Source organism: Lonchura striata, chromosome Z (assembly GCF_046129695.1).
Source record: "Lonchura striata isolate bLonStr1 chromosome Z, bLonStr1.mat, whole genome shotgun sequence".
Taxonomy (NCBI): Eukaryota; Metazoa; Chordata; class Aves; order Passeriformes; family Estrildidae; genus Lonchura; species Lonchura striata.
The window spans coordinates 78964773-78982065 of record NC_134642.1 but is presented as its reverse complement, the minus strand read 5'-3'; the positions used below and the strand labels follow the sequence as shown (position 1 = coordinate 78982065).

Here is a 17293-nt window from a genome sequence, read left to right as displayed (position 1 = left end):
TTTAATTCAGTGAGATCCCTAGGAGCCTAGCCTTGAATTGTACAGGGTAACTTCCCTCCTTGGAAAGCTTTAGGGATGCCAGTATTGTTTGGCCACTGCCCTTGGGTTTCTTGTTGAGTAGTGACTTGCAGGGTCTATAAAGTGCATCTTGAGCATTTAATGAAAATACAGGGTGCAGAGAAATAACAACTGGACCGTTGCATTTGAAGAAGGATTTTTTTTCTTTGCAGTTTGTCGCTGTTGTGGTTTAAACCCAGCCAGCAGCCAAGGCCCAGGTAGCCAGCCCTTCTTCATTCCCCCACCAGCAGGGTTGGGGAAAGAACTGGAATAATTAAAGTTGCATAATTCATGAGTTTAAAGAGTTTAATAGTGAAAGCAAAATTACACACACATACACAAAACAAGCAGGGCAAAGAATTAATTCACTGCTTCCTACCTTAGCTGGCAGGTGCTCAGGCATCCCCAGAAGAGCAGGGCCCCATCACACTTGAGAAGACACTTCTCAATGATTTGAGAAGACAAACACCATCACTGGAAATGTCCTTCCCTTCCTCTTTCTTCCCCTCACTGACTACTGACTGACTTATCACTGACTGTGATGCCACATGGTCTGGACTATCCCTTTGGTCAGCTGTATATTAGCTGTCCTGGCTGTGGTCCACCCCAGCCTCTTTGCTAGTCTGGCCAGGTAAAAAGCAGAAAAAGCCTTGGCTCTGTGCAATCTCTATTCAGCAATAAGAAAGCCAGCACAAATCCAAAACATAGTTGCGTTCTAGTCACTGTGGAGAAAATTCTACCCCAGACAAAACCAATATAGTTCTTTTCCATTTTAACCTCTGCCTGATGAAAGAGCAAGAAAAACGATCTGACTTGCTACAAACAAAAACTATTTTGAATGCAGCAAAAACTTTTCCTCAGCGGTATAAGACAAAAATCAAAAGGAATTTGTGTTGCTCTTTGCCCTCTTTGGTTAAAGCTGCCAAATATGGGTAAATATTTCTGAATGGTAGGATTGTTTTCTTTTAAGGTTATTGTCACTTTGACTGACTACAATGTGTATAGATACATAATGGATGGAATGTTTTTTTACAAAGGTGATAAGGAAACTTTGCTGTATGAGCGCCCAGGGCTGCTTTGTCAGCCACACTGGCACCACCTGCTTGGGACCAAAGCCCCTCTGCAGAGGTGGCCCCAGGGAGGTGATGGATGCCCGTCTTGGCTCCCTGCAGACCCCACACAGTCCCTTACTGCCTCGACTTGAGGTTTCCCACAGCAGAGTCCCAGACCTCTGGCACCTTAAAATAATGTAATCATTGTGCAACAACAGAATAAATCCTCAGGCTGGAGGAGGAGGGACCCAACAGAAGGACTCCGGTGCTTTTACACCCTCACAGACTGTGCGTGGGTACATCTGGAGGCTCTTGGCTCCTGCTGTATTCCCAGGTGTCCCTCACGTGGCTGTGCTGCAGGTCTTTTTGTCCCTTGTTGTACAAAGGGCTGGTACCAGTTCATGGCCATTTGCCTCTGCTGGGCCACCTGGAGCTCAGCTGCAGCCTGAGCTATGTGCACTGAGTTTATTCCTCAACAGTTCTCCCTCTGATTAAATGGAGCATACCTGCTAATATATTAAAATGAAAAAAGAAAAGTTTTAAGACATTGTGCCCTTCCATACAGCACTCCTACAAGTAAGAAACATAATAGAATGAAGACTAACACAATTGCCATAGGGCACAAATGATTATCAATGTGAAATCACATATATTTCAGTAAACAAAGACAGTAATGTTTGGTGGCTGCAAGTTACATAGTTATTAGTTGGTATTCTACCTTCTGTTGGTAAATTAAATGATTTCTGCACTTCTTATGCTAATTAGTCCACATACTCAGTTTTTCTGGTCTTTTGGGTTGGTGGGTTTCTTGGATTGGTGGTTTGTGGTGTTTGCCATATCTCTTTGCCAGAATTGCCTTTTACTCAGTTGGAATTGATTCAACACAGTTGCTGGGTTGGCTTTTTTAGTTTCTTCCTTAACCTAAGAAGTTCTGCCAAATGTCATTGTGGTCTGTGAATTCTGTGTTCTTTGTGTCCACTGTCAGGAGTACATTAGTCTCCCTAAGCTTTGGTAACCTTCCCTAGGAGCTGAGGTCATTGAGGCATATCAAGCTCTAAACCTTAATAAGGCAATTCTACCAACAAATAATTTATCTTTCTAATACCTGAACATCACAGATAGTCTCTTCATGGCTAAAAAGAGAAGTAGGTCTGTGGTTACCCTCCTAACTCTGGAGCTCAGTCTGGTACTTGAGAACTTTTGTCAAGCTGGGTAGCCATTTGGGATTTTTGTGGTGACATAAATTCCTGCAGCTGCCCATATTTTCTGTACTTGTCTAGCTGTTGCTTCTCCCTCTGTGAGCTTTATCATGAAACCTAGCTACAGACTACATAGTATGTCAGAACTGGCTTCCCCCCAGTTGACCATATTCTATCAAAATCATCAGCCCCCCCACCCTTCTGAAGCAAACCAATTACAGTAAAAGATTCAGCCATAGGTAGTATTTGTAAAGGAGGTATAGTTTAATTTTTGTATAGCTCATGGAAATATATCGTACAAACAGCCATTTTTCTCCTAATGACATTAAAGATCTTTATGGAAAAAGTTATATGCATTTGTTTTTTCTTTGCAGGTCACTGATGAGCTGTTGGAAAAAATAGCATCAAGAAGCCAGAATATTACTGAAATCAATATTTCTGATTGTCGCAATGTATCTGATACAGGAGTATGCATTTTAGCAATTAAATGTCCTGGGCTCTTAAGATATACTGCCTACAGGTGTAAACAGCTTTCTGACACCTCTATTATTGCAGTTGCCTCTCAGTGTCCTCTGCTTCAGAAAGTGCATGTGGGCAATCAGGACAGACTCACTGATGAAGGCCTGAAGCAGGTAACCATCCATTCCACAGATTCCTTCTGTAAACTTAGTATATTTCAATTTAGCAAGAAGAAAATAACCTTTCATAGCATTTAGTAAAAATTACAAAAAATATTTTGTTTTAAAAGTTGATGTATGGAGACTTTTTTTTTGGTGCAGTAAATGCTGCTCTCTATAGACTGCACATACTTTCTTTATTCTTTTTAATACCTAGTGATTGAATGATTGTTTCTGTAGTTAAATGTGCAGTTTGACAATCTATACTTCACTTCTGTTGTATTCAATTTTCCTGAGCTTGGTTGCTATTCAAAACCTGTGTTTAAGTAAGTCATTTTTGCTTCATGAACTTTGAAGGTGATTAAGGTCTTTATTTGTTGGATGTGCAGGAAGGCTTCATCAACTCTCAGAGAGTTTTAAAGGAGCATTTAAAGGAGCATGCTTAGGGTAAATCAAATAAGTTGCTGAGCATAAAGGTATTGTTAGCTACCTGTACACACAGTAAATAACTTAGTTCTTATGTGCTGCTCTTAGCTCCGTTTTATTGACTTCATTTTATCACGTGTGTAATTAGAATCTTTCTTGCTTGCATATGGTATTTTAAAGCCTGAAAAGAAAGATAATTTTTAATGGGAGGTGGAGAAGCAGAAAAAAAAAAAATTATTCTATCTCTTCATTTCAGTCAAATGCTGTTATTGTTTTTTTTCACTTTGATTTCATTAATTGCAGCTCGGTTCAAAATGCAGGGAATTGAAAGACATACATTTTGGGCAATGTTACAAGATCTCAGATGAAGGAATGATCATTATAGCTAAAGGCTGTTTGAAGCTGCAAAGAATATATATGCAAGAAAACAAATTAGTAAGTACATCATGATTTTATTCTTCCTAAGGCATTTTTTGATTGTCAAAGCTTTCTCTTGCTCTTTATATTTTAAAAATTTTCTTTAGAATTCACTTGCATTTTGCAAGTGAATTGCTTAAAAATGTTTCTGGCTGTGAAAATTGCAGTTCTACTGAGATGGCCCAGAAGGTGATGCAAAGTACAAATTAAGTGAAATGTATTAACTTCTTGTTTTTAACATGGTATTTCACAAGTACTTTTTTGGGAGGTGCGTGGTTTGTATAGGAAAATACTTGCTTCATATGGAATGTTTATTTTGTTTCTACAAGTGCAAACCGCTAAAAGATTTTTGGAGCTTGGGTTCTTGATTACAAGTGATACATGCTGATAGTATTTTCTTGAAATATGTAACTTTCTCATCAGGATGGAGTAGTGTGCCTATGCTAGTAGAAGAATGTTGAGAAGTAGCAAAACAATCTTGCATCCTATTCTAAGCAGTCTTTGAAAGGATGGTTTCTAATGTGGAAAGAGAATGGCTTGCAAATGGTATGGCATAACACTGGCTTAGGTTTTTTTCTAAATTTCATTTTATTTTTTAAAATTTGTTTCTTGCAGAAAAGTAAAACTTGCTTGCAGTTGAATTTTTAACTGTCAGCTAACATCATGGTTATAACCTTTGTTTCAAAAGTGCTGAATTGGAACAAATAAATTATGTTTGTAAGAAAATAGCATACCTTATATTCAAGAATCATTTAATAATTGGCTTCAAAAAGACAAAGAAATGGTAATGATCAATATCTTTTTTTTAAAATATAAACCATTCTCAAATCAACGAAGAAAGAAAAAGGCAGACAGTTATTGGTTTTGATCAGAACTGTAGAAAGTTGAAAAATAGAGATAGAGACCTAAACTGAGATTTCTATGTAGTTTAAATGCAGAAAAAGGGCACATCTCTCCTCTTGTATTGGAACACAATCTTGAATACTGTCAAAGCTAGTCCTTCTTACCTTAATACATAAAAAACTTTAAATATGAAAAAGAAAAATAAATTATCTGAGAAATCTGGAAGGAAAAACACTTTCCTTCTCTGGAAAGAGAAAGGTGGGTTAATTAAAATTATCTGTCTTTGAAAGGAAGAGGAGAACCTTCAAGATTTATGTAATTGCATGTGAAAGATGCCTTAATTATAATTAAGAAAATAGTGTGTTTAAATATCTGCATAAGTGCCTGATCATTCGAAAATATGTAGGCAAAGTATTAACTTATCTTTCCTTGTAGATGCATCTTAGACTTCTCATCATTGAAGTTTTTATTCTCTTTATAGTGTGAAGTGTAACCTAAGAAGTTGTTATTGCAGCTATTAGCACTTAAAGACTTTGTGGTTTTAGTATCTGAAATGTCATCAAAGTTGCTGGTTGAAATGGAACACAGGAAGTATTTTAATCCTTTCTGAGGCAATCGTGAAATGTGCTCTTAACTTGTACTCTACATGATTGCTTCATTTTTGAAAACATGACATTGATTTTTAATTGCAAGTAAGACAAAAATACTTGCTGTCAAATAAATAGGAAATTTCTCTTGATTTTGCCCCTTATAGTAATTTGTCTAGTGACTTACCAAAACTGAAAATTTGCCAAGTTTTTAATGAATTTACTTTCTTTTTTTTTAGTGCCTAATTGCACTTAAATTTCCACCCATCCTTAATTTTTTAGGGGGAAGAAAATGTCTTGGGGCAAACTTGGTGTAGCTCTGTAAAATTAGAATTCAGATTAATGGATCGTCATATGTACAAATGAAGAAAATTTTGAATCTGTTATGGACTCCAGTGTGTTGAATCCTTAGAATAACACTTGAACAATGTCATTAGTTGACAAAGCTGAAGGAGCTGCTTTTCCTTTATAAGGGATGAGAGACTTTCAGATCTTGCTGGCAGTGTAGTTTTGTGTGATGAACCAAGACAACTTTTAAGAGGTTCTCATTTGGTTGTAAAATAGAAAATTTTACATGCCAAAATAAATTGTGGAATTACCTTAAAAGGGAATAATGGTTGGCAAATAGTTTGTCAAATTCTGCGGGTTGCTTTTCTCCCTTCTAAAAAATCTCCTTAATATTTGGTGTGGCATATATTGCTTCCTCCTCCTAGGGTAAAGAAGGTGGTTTGGGGAGATATGTGTTGGTGTTTGTATTTTTTGTATTGCTGGTATTTTCAAAATGAATAAGTATTCATTCTCTGAAATCAAAATATTTTGTGACAAGACAAGTATACTTGATGTACAAGGGCTTGGTCTGTGTATTTGAAGTTCGTACATGGTCAGTATGCTAGAAAAAGGACTCCTATCCTCCCCTTTTAAGCAATTGCTGTAGCATCCATGTAAATAATGTAATAGTCTTGTGTTTTGCATTTTCTTGTTTATTACTTTCTCAGAGGTGCTTGAAATCACGTATGTGACTCTTACAGGCAATTTCTGTTAATTTCAAAATGTGTAGTGCATTACAGATAGTACATGATGGTTTAGTTTTCATATAGGCTTGTCTCACACTAATGGATTTTACACTTCAAAAATACATCTAGGCAGAGGCAACCATCAGCTAAATAACGCTTTTGTGAGTGTTACTTTGCAGTAAAATGTGTGTGGATCAGGCAACACAGTTCAGTTGCTTCATCTGTTGCTAAGTAACTCCATTATCAGACTGCTGAGCAGAAGCAGAGAAAGGAGAATTTATGTTCTGATTGTTGAGTATGCTAGACATTTCACAGAAAAATAGACCCTTTCCTATCTTTAAAGTGCTGATTATGTCATGGTAATAAGCAAAAGCTGCAATTAATAAATGGGACAAAGGATGTAGTAGGAAAAAGTTAATGTTGCATGGCTAACTCAACAACAGAAGATTGTTATTTGCATAACTGTTTAGGATTTGTATCTCTTCAAAACATGTTTATTTTTCCTCTGTCCTTTGAATGACAGAAAATTGTATACTGATCCTCTTCTCTGAAGCATACTGGCCAAATTGGGAGCCTAGTAAAAAAAAAAAAAATAAAAAAAAATTTTGTAGGACTTATGAAGTGCCACTGTGTTATCTCTCTTGATCTGCCCCCAAGGAGTTTGATGCAATTGAGTAATCTCACAGAATTTCAGTGTAAATGGAAGAACAGATTATAGCTCTGTCTAGACAAAACTAGAAAATATCTTAATTTCTTGGCTGAGTTTAGTTGGATTTCTTATTTTGTGGTTGTGACTGGTATGGTATGCTATAACTTCTTGCATTATGTGAATGTTCAATTTGAATGAAGCTGGTGTAAGATTAATGGGTTAATTTAATTGTTGTCTTTGTACCAATTGCTGTTTTTAATCTTGCCACCTGCCACAAAGAGTACCTAGCTTAGGTGCAAAGTCAGAGTACTCTTCCACACAAACGTGTAATACTCTAGCTGAGACACAGAGTGGGGGGTACGTCACCTGAATGGCTTTTATTGCAGTAGAAGGTACTGCAATACCTTCACTGCAATAAAAGTTGCAGTAGAAGTGGAGTCCTAAAATGTTTTAAGGGTTTTGTGAGGTGCAGAACTCAGTGACTACAGTGTGCCCAAATGAAAGGGTTATCTCCAGAAGCTTTTGTACAAGCTGTTTTTTTCCTTATTTAGAACAGAGGAGATCTAGATTTAGGAGCTCAATGTAGAGCTGGAGAAAACCCTTCTCCACTTAACTAAATTGATTTTACACACTATTTTCTTTTTAATTACTTGTCCTTAACTGGGTAACTTAATGGCTACGATCATGACAGAATACTTGCTGAAACTTAACGGGTAGTAGTTACAAGTTTGTTCCTTCCTATTCCACCCAGTGTCTATGTTTTTTTTTTTTTTTTTTGTTTGTTTTTTTTTTTTTTTTTTTTTTTTTGTGGAGAGCTAGATATAGGTAATGAGAGAGACCTTCTAAAGATAAAGTGAGGGGGAATTTTAGATATTGTAAGAGAATGACAACATTCCTACCTCTATACTTTGTTCCCTTGCTCTCTTTTCTTTTTTACAAGCTCATTTAAGAGCGGATGAGCTACTGTAGTAGCTGCTATGTCAGCACTTCTTCCTTTCCAATAAAATAACATTGTGAAGTGGATCCTTAAAGGCAAATAATATGTTTGAGGGTTCCCAAATATATTCATTAAGATAGCTAGCATATAACTTGACCATGTTTCTATTTCTTTGTTAGACTCTTGAGTCTTCAATTTCAAGATAACCAAGTTTTGGCCCAGTTGGCAGTATGCTTGACATGTAATGACACTTTTTAAGTACATATTTTAAAGGTGGCTACTTAGCAGGTTTTTAAGATGAGTATTCTGTAAGTGTTCTGCTTACCTTTGCAGTTTGCAGCAGATACGTGTTTAAATTCTAGTTAACTGTGATGCTGTGTTTGATAGAAACTGCAATGCTTAAGATATGTGAAAAATATGCTTTAGTTTCAGTAAAAAAGAATTAAAGTAGACTAAACAGACTATTACGGTTTTGTCACACATTTAAACAGTTAACATATCTTTTACGGCATTGACTGGACTTAGCTTAGTATAAATGCATAGTAAAAAATAAACTTAATTCTCATATTTTCTGTATTGTGTAAGCTGATAAAATTATTTTTGTCTTTTAATGATATTCCCTTCCCACTTCTGTTTTTACTTTGGGAACCATTTTCCTTCCTGTTTCGTACCTGTCATCTACGAAACACTTACTTCAGCATTGTGCCTTGTACCACAAACATTGAGAAGAGAGAATATTTTGCTTTGAGTTTAACCTGGGAAAATTGTTTCAGGAAGAAAGTATTATAAGGCATATAAACTGTGCAGTGTCAAATGTTTATAATATATGGAAATAGCTTACTTTGTTTCAATAGTAACAGGTAAATGAAAGAAATTTTATGGGAAAAATATTCTAAAGAATGTAATTTCCCTGTCCTTTTTCCATCCCCCACAATGTATTCCATATTTCTCTTTTTACATGCAGTTGCTGAAAACTGTTCTTCTACTAGAAGAAATTTCAGAAAAAGGATTGATTTCTCATGTTTCTACAGGCATACTTTCCCAAAATACTTTTGAACCACTTTATTTCATTGTTTGAGGTTTTGAAAAGAACTGTAGCTGTTTCAGACTTTCCCCTTTAATTATTATTTTTACAATTAAACCCCCATGTTCAGAAGGTTTTCTTTTCAGACAGAGGCACCTCCTTCTCCTTCGGACGTGACCTAGGTTTCCTGCAGCAGAATCTCAGGCACTGGATTTATAAAAAAAACGGGTTTAATAGAGATAGAGCATCAGGTCAGCGAAGATTGGGTGCCTTCAAAGAGAGTCTCAGAACAAAGAAAACCCCAGGCAATTATATCCTTATGACTTATGCCTCCACCTCTCACACACTCGTGTCATGCCTTGATCTAGTGGTGATTTTTGGTTTGTGGTCTTCTAGCACATTCCTGGTTTCTTTCTCCATGTCCAGCACACAGGCAAGCCGTTTTTTTTCCTCGTGTCATTGAGTTAGTTGCAGCTTCTGCTGATAACTGTAGCCTCCTTATTTTCTTTTTTTTTCAGGTGCACCTGCACACTGGCAGAGGATGGAAAGCTAAAAAGCCACTAGTCTTAATATAATAAACATTGCCTAGCAACAACCAAAATGTCACTATGTTATCAATATTCTTTTCATATTAAAGTTAAAACACAGCACTGTACAAGTTTCTAGGAAGATGACTAAGCAAATTAATTATTCTGGCTGAAAGCATAATATAGGTCTAAGTTCACAGATTCTGGCCTGGGGCTTCAGCAAATCCAGCTATTGTTGCTAAGCAAGGAACACACTAAATCTCACAGCTTTGAAACTTAATGTAGCTCATCCTACTTAGGACTTGTTTATGCTGAATAACCAGCATCTCTCAATAATTAGTTACTTGCTAAAAGTTTATATACATATTTAGGAAGATTGTGGAGTCATGGAATGGTTTGGGTTGGAGGGGATCTTAAAGAGGTGTGGTCCCAACCCCACTACCACTACACCAGTAGGCCAGGTGGCTCAAATCCCCATGCAACTGTCCCCTTCCAGGCATGGGGCAGTCCTCAGCATAACCTGGCCCAGTGGTGCCTCAACACCCTCACAGTAAAGTACTCTGAGACAGATACATACTGAGATGGATTTCTCTCTTGTGTACCCTTTATATCATAGCTTTGGATTATGATATTTCATCTTCTGTCAAGTACTAAATTAGAGATTTTTAGAGCAAAACCCTTATGCAGATAGCATGCTGGTAGTATGCACTAGTAATGATGTAGTCTCTCTTGTATTTTAGTTTCTCAAACACTTTACATACACACCAGAACAACCTAATGTACCATAAAAGTAAGGTTCAGCATTTTAGAAATCTGTTTAACAACTATACTGGTACTAAGATGAGGTGTGGGAAGTCATGCTTTCATGACAACTACATGAGACATCAGTCTGGCAGTAAAACTGCTATGGAAAAGTTTGTCTTTTGACAAGCTCTTCTGAAACATTTCCTTTATTAATTTTTTTAACAACATAAAATGATTCAGTCGATTTCTTAGAAACCTTAGAGTTCAGGTTTTTTTGTCTTTTATATTTCTTGTTTAGATCTGATACATTTTGACCTGGGCAGTTTCTGTAATGTGTTCCTGCAGTGAAACGTTTATGCCAAGTTTGATGTTAATAGAAGGGAAAAAGGCAAAACTTGTGTACATGTGCATAAATCAGCCACATGTATCTTCTGTTGAGGCATTAGAGCCACAGTGCAGATTTCAATTTTCACTGTAACTTTCTCTAATTGTGTCAGTAAACACAATGTGGTTTGTCACCCTTAGGTGGCGACATTGACTTTGTAGTGGTGATGAGCTCCTGGCCCGAGCTGTGGGGAATTGCCAATGCACGGCAGATAATTTCTGAGTATTGTGCTGGTTCCACACACCCTGTGTTCCCTTCAGCTATCAGAGTAATTTGTAAGTGTCTCAGTAAGGTCAGCTGTATGGTTTCACCACTTTCTGCTTCTTTTCCATTGTTTCTTTTTAGACGGGTACTGCATTTCGATGCTGTGTGTTTATTTGACATGTGCAGTGTGTGTGTGTACACATTTAAAAGCCACCAACAGCTGGAGTTGTAACCTGTATTGCTGCATTAATTAGACTTTTTGACTTTTGTCAGGTTACATGTGGTTGGGTATTGGCTGTACCTATTCTAGTGTTTAAAAAGCTTCCTGTTTTAACATTGATATAAAATTAGGTGTTATACCACTTAAAACATTTCTTTGAGCTGTAATTAATTACCATTTTAATGAACATTTTATGTATAAAAGTGTGTAGTACATATACTGTAGATAAATGCAATAACAAAGAAGTGAGTGATGGAATGAATGAGTGGAAGAGTGGGTGATGCCGAACTTTTTTCTATGTTTGGTCAGCATTATAAAGTGATCATTCATTTGATACTTGCAGATGATGTATTTTGCATATCATTTTAAGAAAGATTAAATGCATTTACTTATACATTCATGTGACATCTTTTTTCTGCCTGTGCATTAATGGTTTGCATGTTAGTGTTGTACAACAAACTTAGGAAGAGCTGTAACAAATAATGTTCTCAGTGTTGATGATGCTGGTATTGAATGTCCAAATTGATGGAGGTAATGCAAAAATCCTGAATGCAATATACAAGCAAATTTCAACAAGTTGTGAGTTTCAGATTTTGAGTTAGAATGTAGACACTTCCACTTTTTTTGTTTCTTTTGTGTGCTTTTTGGCTGCTCTTGTTGAATAAGTTATTTGAGCTTTTAATTAAAAACTTGATGACCAGGAATTGATAGCTGAATATGGAGCCTTTTTAGTTGTTTGAAATACCCATGTTTAGTTGCCCTTTGGGATCACTAGTATTACAGTTATTTAGTCACAAACCAAAGTCAATGATACTAGAGTGAAAAATCCTTCCACTAAAATATAGGCTGCTGGATATTAAAGTTACCTAAATGGAGCTGAAATTTCTGTAGTTTGCTTGTTTTCTTGTTGGGGTTTTTGTTTGTTTACTTGTTTTAATCTGGTATCTTGTGTCAAAGAGAGCACTGGCAAACTCCAGATGAATCACTTGTAGCTTCTTCATCTGTTAAGTTGGTATCTTGACTCATGTTGTACTTTTTAAGGTTCTTCATCCATTCACTAAGGATAGTAATAAATCAAAATTGATAATATTTCTCCCAGTGAGCTGTGATGCTTACTGAAAGAGATCATTAGTATGATGCTGTGAGGCAAATCCCTTAAAACTGTCAGTATTATTATTTTAAAATACTGGTCATTTGCATCAATCAAAGATAATACAAATACATTTTTATTTGTATGCAACAGAGACAAGATTATGTAAAAGTAATGAATGACAAGCAGGCATCTTTATCTATATTACTTCTTTCCAGCAAATTCCATTTGAACTTTTTATCTTTATGAAGGTGGAAGAATGAACTTGTCAAATTTCTAAAGCTGTGGGAAAACACTTTTGTTTCCCAAAGAACTTTACTGTAGTTTACATAGGTTACAGTTTTCAGTATGAGAGGTCAGATCATTAGGGTACAAGTTCTAGAAATGTCTCCATTCCCTCTTCTCATCTGTCTATAGTGACTGATACCTGGGAGCACATATGTGTGCTCTGTGTGGGTATCTGGAGGTGCTCTTGTAGGTACTTGTATTGTCCAAAATGCTACATTGTTGGTAAACAATGTTACAGGGCAAATTGAATAGGCATGGAGACTGAACTGCTGAAACCATCCTTAATACTATCTTTTTTGAGTCAAGGTTAAATTCTTGCAAGTTCTGAACTGCAACATCAGTCCCCCTGGTGGATAAATGTTTACATTTATACTTGGATTTACGCTTAAATTGCAAATTTATCATTCATACTCACTTTATGCACTTTCCTCCTAGGAATTACAATGCCATTTATTTTAGAATTTGCTATGGCCTTTCCACTGTCATTGTTTTTTTAATCCAGAATGATAATAAAAAACTGTGTTGGTCTGAACTTTAGACATAGGTACTGTTGTAGTTATTGTAGCTAATTTTGAACATCCTATTCTGCCTTTCAGAGCTATGTGTAGCTTTGCCCCGGTATTTTTAGGAGTCCTTAGCTTAGTGTTCCTCCTTTGCCTTGTTTGGTATAGTTTGGTTTTTTTTTTTTAATTCATATTTTTCAGTAGTAACTATTAAAAGTTCTGTTGTATCTGAGGCTTTCCCTAAAAATTGTCTTGCTGAGGTGATCCTCAGACACCAACTTGTGGTTGTCTCCATTTGGTCTTCTTGTTCCATTACATCCAAATTTGGTTTGTTCAGGTTTAGGGTTTTTTTTTTTTGTGTATGTCTCTCTGGGTATTGTAAATTATTTCTGTCATTATACAATTAAATTACAGTTTTCTAAAACAGCAAAATTATTTTTTGTGAGATTTATGTATCTATATATGTGTATGTATGTATGCATCTGTGTATTCTTGCTGTTACCCTACTGATTCTCCTCCCCATCTCACTGTGGGTAGTGAGCTGCTGCCTGGAAGATTGTACTGGTGTTCCCTCTCCTACCATCTTGGTAAAATTGCAAGTATGCTTTAAGAATGTTTTCTATCTGAAACATCAAAATGTAAATTAGAAAAAAATCTAGATTACTAAATCATTAAAAAGGTCAAATATGATTGGGAAGTTCTTATTTTAAAATATTTTTCTTCTTAAACATAGAGAAACAAACACAAAACCTCAAAGGGTAAGGTTTTCATGAAGCATTTTCATTTTTCTCATTCCCAAGACAAAAACCTACTGGATTTGGTAAATGGGTCAGTGGGCCAACTTTACTGTGGGCGAGTGTGCATTGCCAGCAGAAGATTTTCAGAAGTCGTTCTGGGACTGCTTCCACGGGCTGCATTTTTGCAGAAGTGACCACATGTGGTGCTGCTGTTGGGGGTGTAGCTGTGCCTCTGCCCTGCCTCTCTCATTAACACCCGAGCCCTGTGCCCAGAGGATTTGTTGGTAGGCCTTGTGTGTACGGAGCTGTCACCCTGCTGATGCTGTCTGTGGTTTTGTGCTAGAGGTGCAGCTGTACAGTTCACTGCTGTCAGGCTTTGCAGCAAGGTCTAGGTGTGACAGAAGAGGTGCTGGCTTTGCATAGGATGTCAGCTTCGCAACTCTCCTCATCTGCACATCTCTCCTTTATTGTATATCCCAGTCTGTTAATGTTTGGAGACTTTAGAGTTTGTAAAAGATGCTTTTATGAAAGCAATTTTATAGTTTTCTTTAAAGTAGTCTTTAAGTTTTTTAATATTTTTTTTTGTTTCAGTCTTTAAAAATGTGAAAATGAAAGTCGTTGGTCGCACTGAAGTTATTGGATTGTTTTGGTAGGAGGTGGAGTGTTTGCTGTTAATCTTGTGCTGCTTCTTGAAAATACAGGGAATTTTCAGCTATGTAGAGAATACTTATACTGTATAACATGAGTGAGAGCTTTGTGATTGTATTCTTGAAACTGGATGATTTCAGTTACTACATAAGGCTGTTTAAATATATTTGTTATTTCAGAAAGATGGGAATTTCTAGAATGAAATAGTATTTCATAATTTCCGTGGTTTTAGGCATAAAATACCTAAATGGTGCACACTTCAGAAAATTACACTTTATAGGTTTCAGAACAGCTCTATCTTGTAATGTTTTCCTTCATTTTTAGTACATTTCTTGCATCTCAGAATACCTTAGAAAATTTATTCTTTCTATAGAGCTCATTCTTAAGCTAATGTGCTGGGGTTTTTTAAAATGTCTCTCAGCACTGTACAGTCTGGAAAACACTATACTGTTACTGTTGCTCCTAGACTACAATTTCTCCAGGTTTTGAAGTATTTGCAGCAAAGTTTCAGGAAGTTCTGGAGTGCTTTTAATGAGATAGAAATAATGTGTTTGCTGTATGTACATCTTGTAGACGTTCTGTGCTTTTTTGTTTTTCTTTTTTAGTCTCACTTGGGAAAGGTGTTGCAAATAAATTGTTTTGGAAGGATTGCTACAGCTGACCTTTTGTTTTTTTCACTTGTGATACTAGTCCTCTGTGAAATGATGCGAAACTGTGGTGCCTGTAGAGATAAGTGGTTGATATTATTTCTTTTGCTGGGAGAAAAGCTATGTGGACAGTGAATTTTAAACTTGAATGGCACTACTATCTTACTAGTTCTATTATACAAATGGAAAATTAGGAGGACAATCATCCTTTGGCAGAAGTAGTTTTTTGTAAGGCAACAAAATTCTTGTGGTTCTATCTGGTAGGACTGTCACATCCTGTGAAGGCCAGTACCTGCCTCCTCTGTATGCTTCATTCTGTGGTGGTGGAAGTTATTGGGAAATTTCAAACTTCTCTGAAGGTATTCCAGCCATTTCAGATACTTTGGCAGTGGTCTAGTAGTTGTTTTCATGCCGGAGACAGTTGTGCTGCATTACAACATTAGCTCAGGTAGAGCATTGTTTTCCTCTCCTATAAAGCACTCTGTCCTGAGACTGAAAAGTATTATAGAATTGGGATATCCTGGATTTTTATGTGAGATACTGCTGGTTTAGTTCATTGGCTTGTGCTTTTACATGGTAGTAGTGATTCTTGGACTGTAGAAAGAGATCTAATATATCTGTGAACTGACACCCTTCCAAAATAAAATTTGGGTGAGGTAATGCAGAAAGCTGCTATGCTAAGTTCTTTATTTTTATAGCTAACTTTGGTTTAGCTAGTAATTTCGTCTAATCTTAAGAAGATGATGATAGTGCAGTTTCTACATTGAAGTTAAATATTGAAACAAATATTTTAAGCTTCTGCTCTCAAGCTACAAGTATTTGTAAGGAAAATTTGAAGTATATTTTGATTAAAAAGTATATCCAGATGCCTATTTTGACTACTTTTGTAAATTTTAAGGTATTTATAGTAATGTATAGAAATGTGGGGATATTAATTCAATCATTTGTAATGTCTAGGTATTTTTCTGTCTGCAGAACAATGTCTACTTGCCATTTAGCAATAGATATTAAGTGTGAAGATGAACAAGGTAATAGGAGGTGATTAAAGATACTAATGTGCATTAAAGACAGTTGAAAACTTGGTGGTTTTTGTGGTATAAGCTCTTTTGATCTGAAGAGTATCTGAAGTAGTTAGTTTGTGTTTAGATGCTACTAGCTGTACAGAAATTTATTTTGTAGTGCAATATGTATAGAAATTCTACACTATTTTTAGCATGCTATTTGAAGAAAAATAACTTAAATATTGTATTCTATAATATTTTCTGGCTTATATTTTCAAACAATATTTGCAAGTAAAAATGTAATATTTTTGTCCAGCAGTTAAAAAATATTACAAAATTAATACTTTCTTCTTGAATTAAACATGTTTCATGTCTTTCTGTGTCTGGTCTTTATAGGAAATGCTGCTTTGAAAGAAGTCAAACTTCAATAAAAGACAACAGGCAGATTAAATATTTAGGTACCTTGATTTATGAACGTGTACCTCAATAAATTGTTCTCTTAATCTGGTAATTCTGTTAAAGATTTCATTCTATATATATCAAATCTGCCATACATGAAGTGGTGGGCTAGAGCTGTGTGGACAGTCAACTTCTGCAACAGTTAGTCTTCATCACAGGAGACTATGCCCCTCTTTCATCCATTTAATTCTCCAGGTGTATTTGTTCCTGACAGATTTGTCTATCTTAAAAGTAGCATTCCATTATTATTTTTTTTTCAGGTAGCACTGCAAATTATTTTCTTTGCTTAACATAGTAGATGGAATTATTACTGTTTTTACTGGTTATCCTGTTTGTAATTGTATTCAGAAGACATATGATTATGGTTTTCTTGATTTTTTTTTTTATGACTTGTTTTCTTGTATTCAGGAAAGACAGGCTCCTGGATGTAAGGAATAATTACTAATGTTGTTCACCACAAAATCAACATATTTGTAAAAACAGCTATTGATTCTGAAAACAAATATTATTTAAGAAATGCCAATTAATTTCATATTGCAGTCACTGCTGTTTGTAGTATTTGCATAAATGTAGCATTATGATTTCTGTTTTCCTCACATTTTCAGTTGCATATAGCTTTCTCTTGCTCTTTACTTTAGACAGAAATTCTCCTTCTAGCTAGGGAGAATGTGTGTGTGCCAATGTTTCATTTAGACAAATTCTCATTTTTCACAAAAAAGTAAGAGATGTCTATGAATATCACCTTATGAATCCTTAAAATTCAGTTTTCTTCTACACTAGTTAACAGGGGAACCCACAGCAGTATGACAGATGTGCTTTTGCTGTTTTATTATCCTTTGAAAAACACAGCTTGCCTATGTTCAAACCCAGGTTTGAAGAGAGACATTGTTATTTTCTGTATATACGTGTTATCTATGCTAAAGATAATTTATTTTGAGATGGGTTCCTCAGATGTATATAGAGCAGTATGACATGACTTGGTATAGGATGAGCATTTTCTGTTCAGATTGTGGAAAGGT

The 17293-nt window shown here is 35.8% G+C and overlaps 1 protein-coding gene across 1 annotated transcript in view; it reads left to right on the top strand.

Annotated features, from left to right (window-relative positions):
• Positions 1-17293, top strand: part of FBXL17 (F-box and leucine rich repeat protein 17) — a 274548-nt gene that overhangs the window by 15163 nt on the left and 242092 nt on the right. Inside the window, exons 3-4 of the mRNA XM_021524805.2 lie at positions 2683-2940; positions 3655-3786. Coding sequence (XP_021380480.2) covers positions 2683-2940; positions 3655-3786 — 390 coding nt within the window. The remainder of the gene's footprint in view (positions 1-2682; positions 2941-3654; positions 3787-17293) is intronic.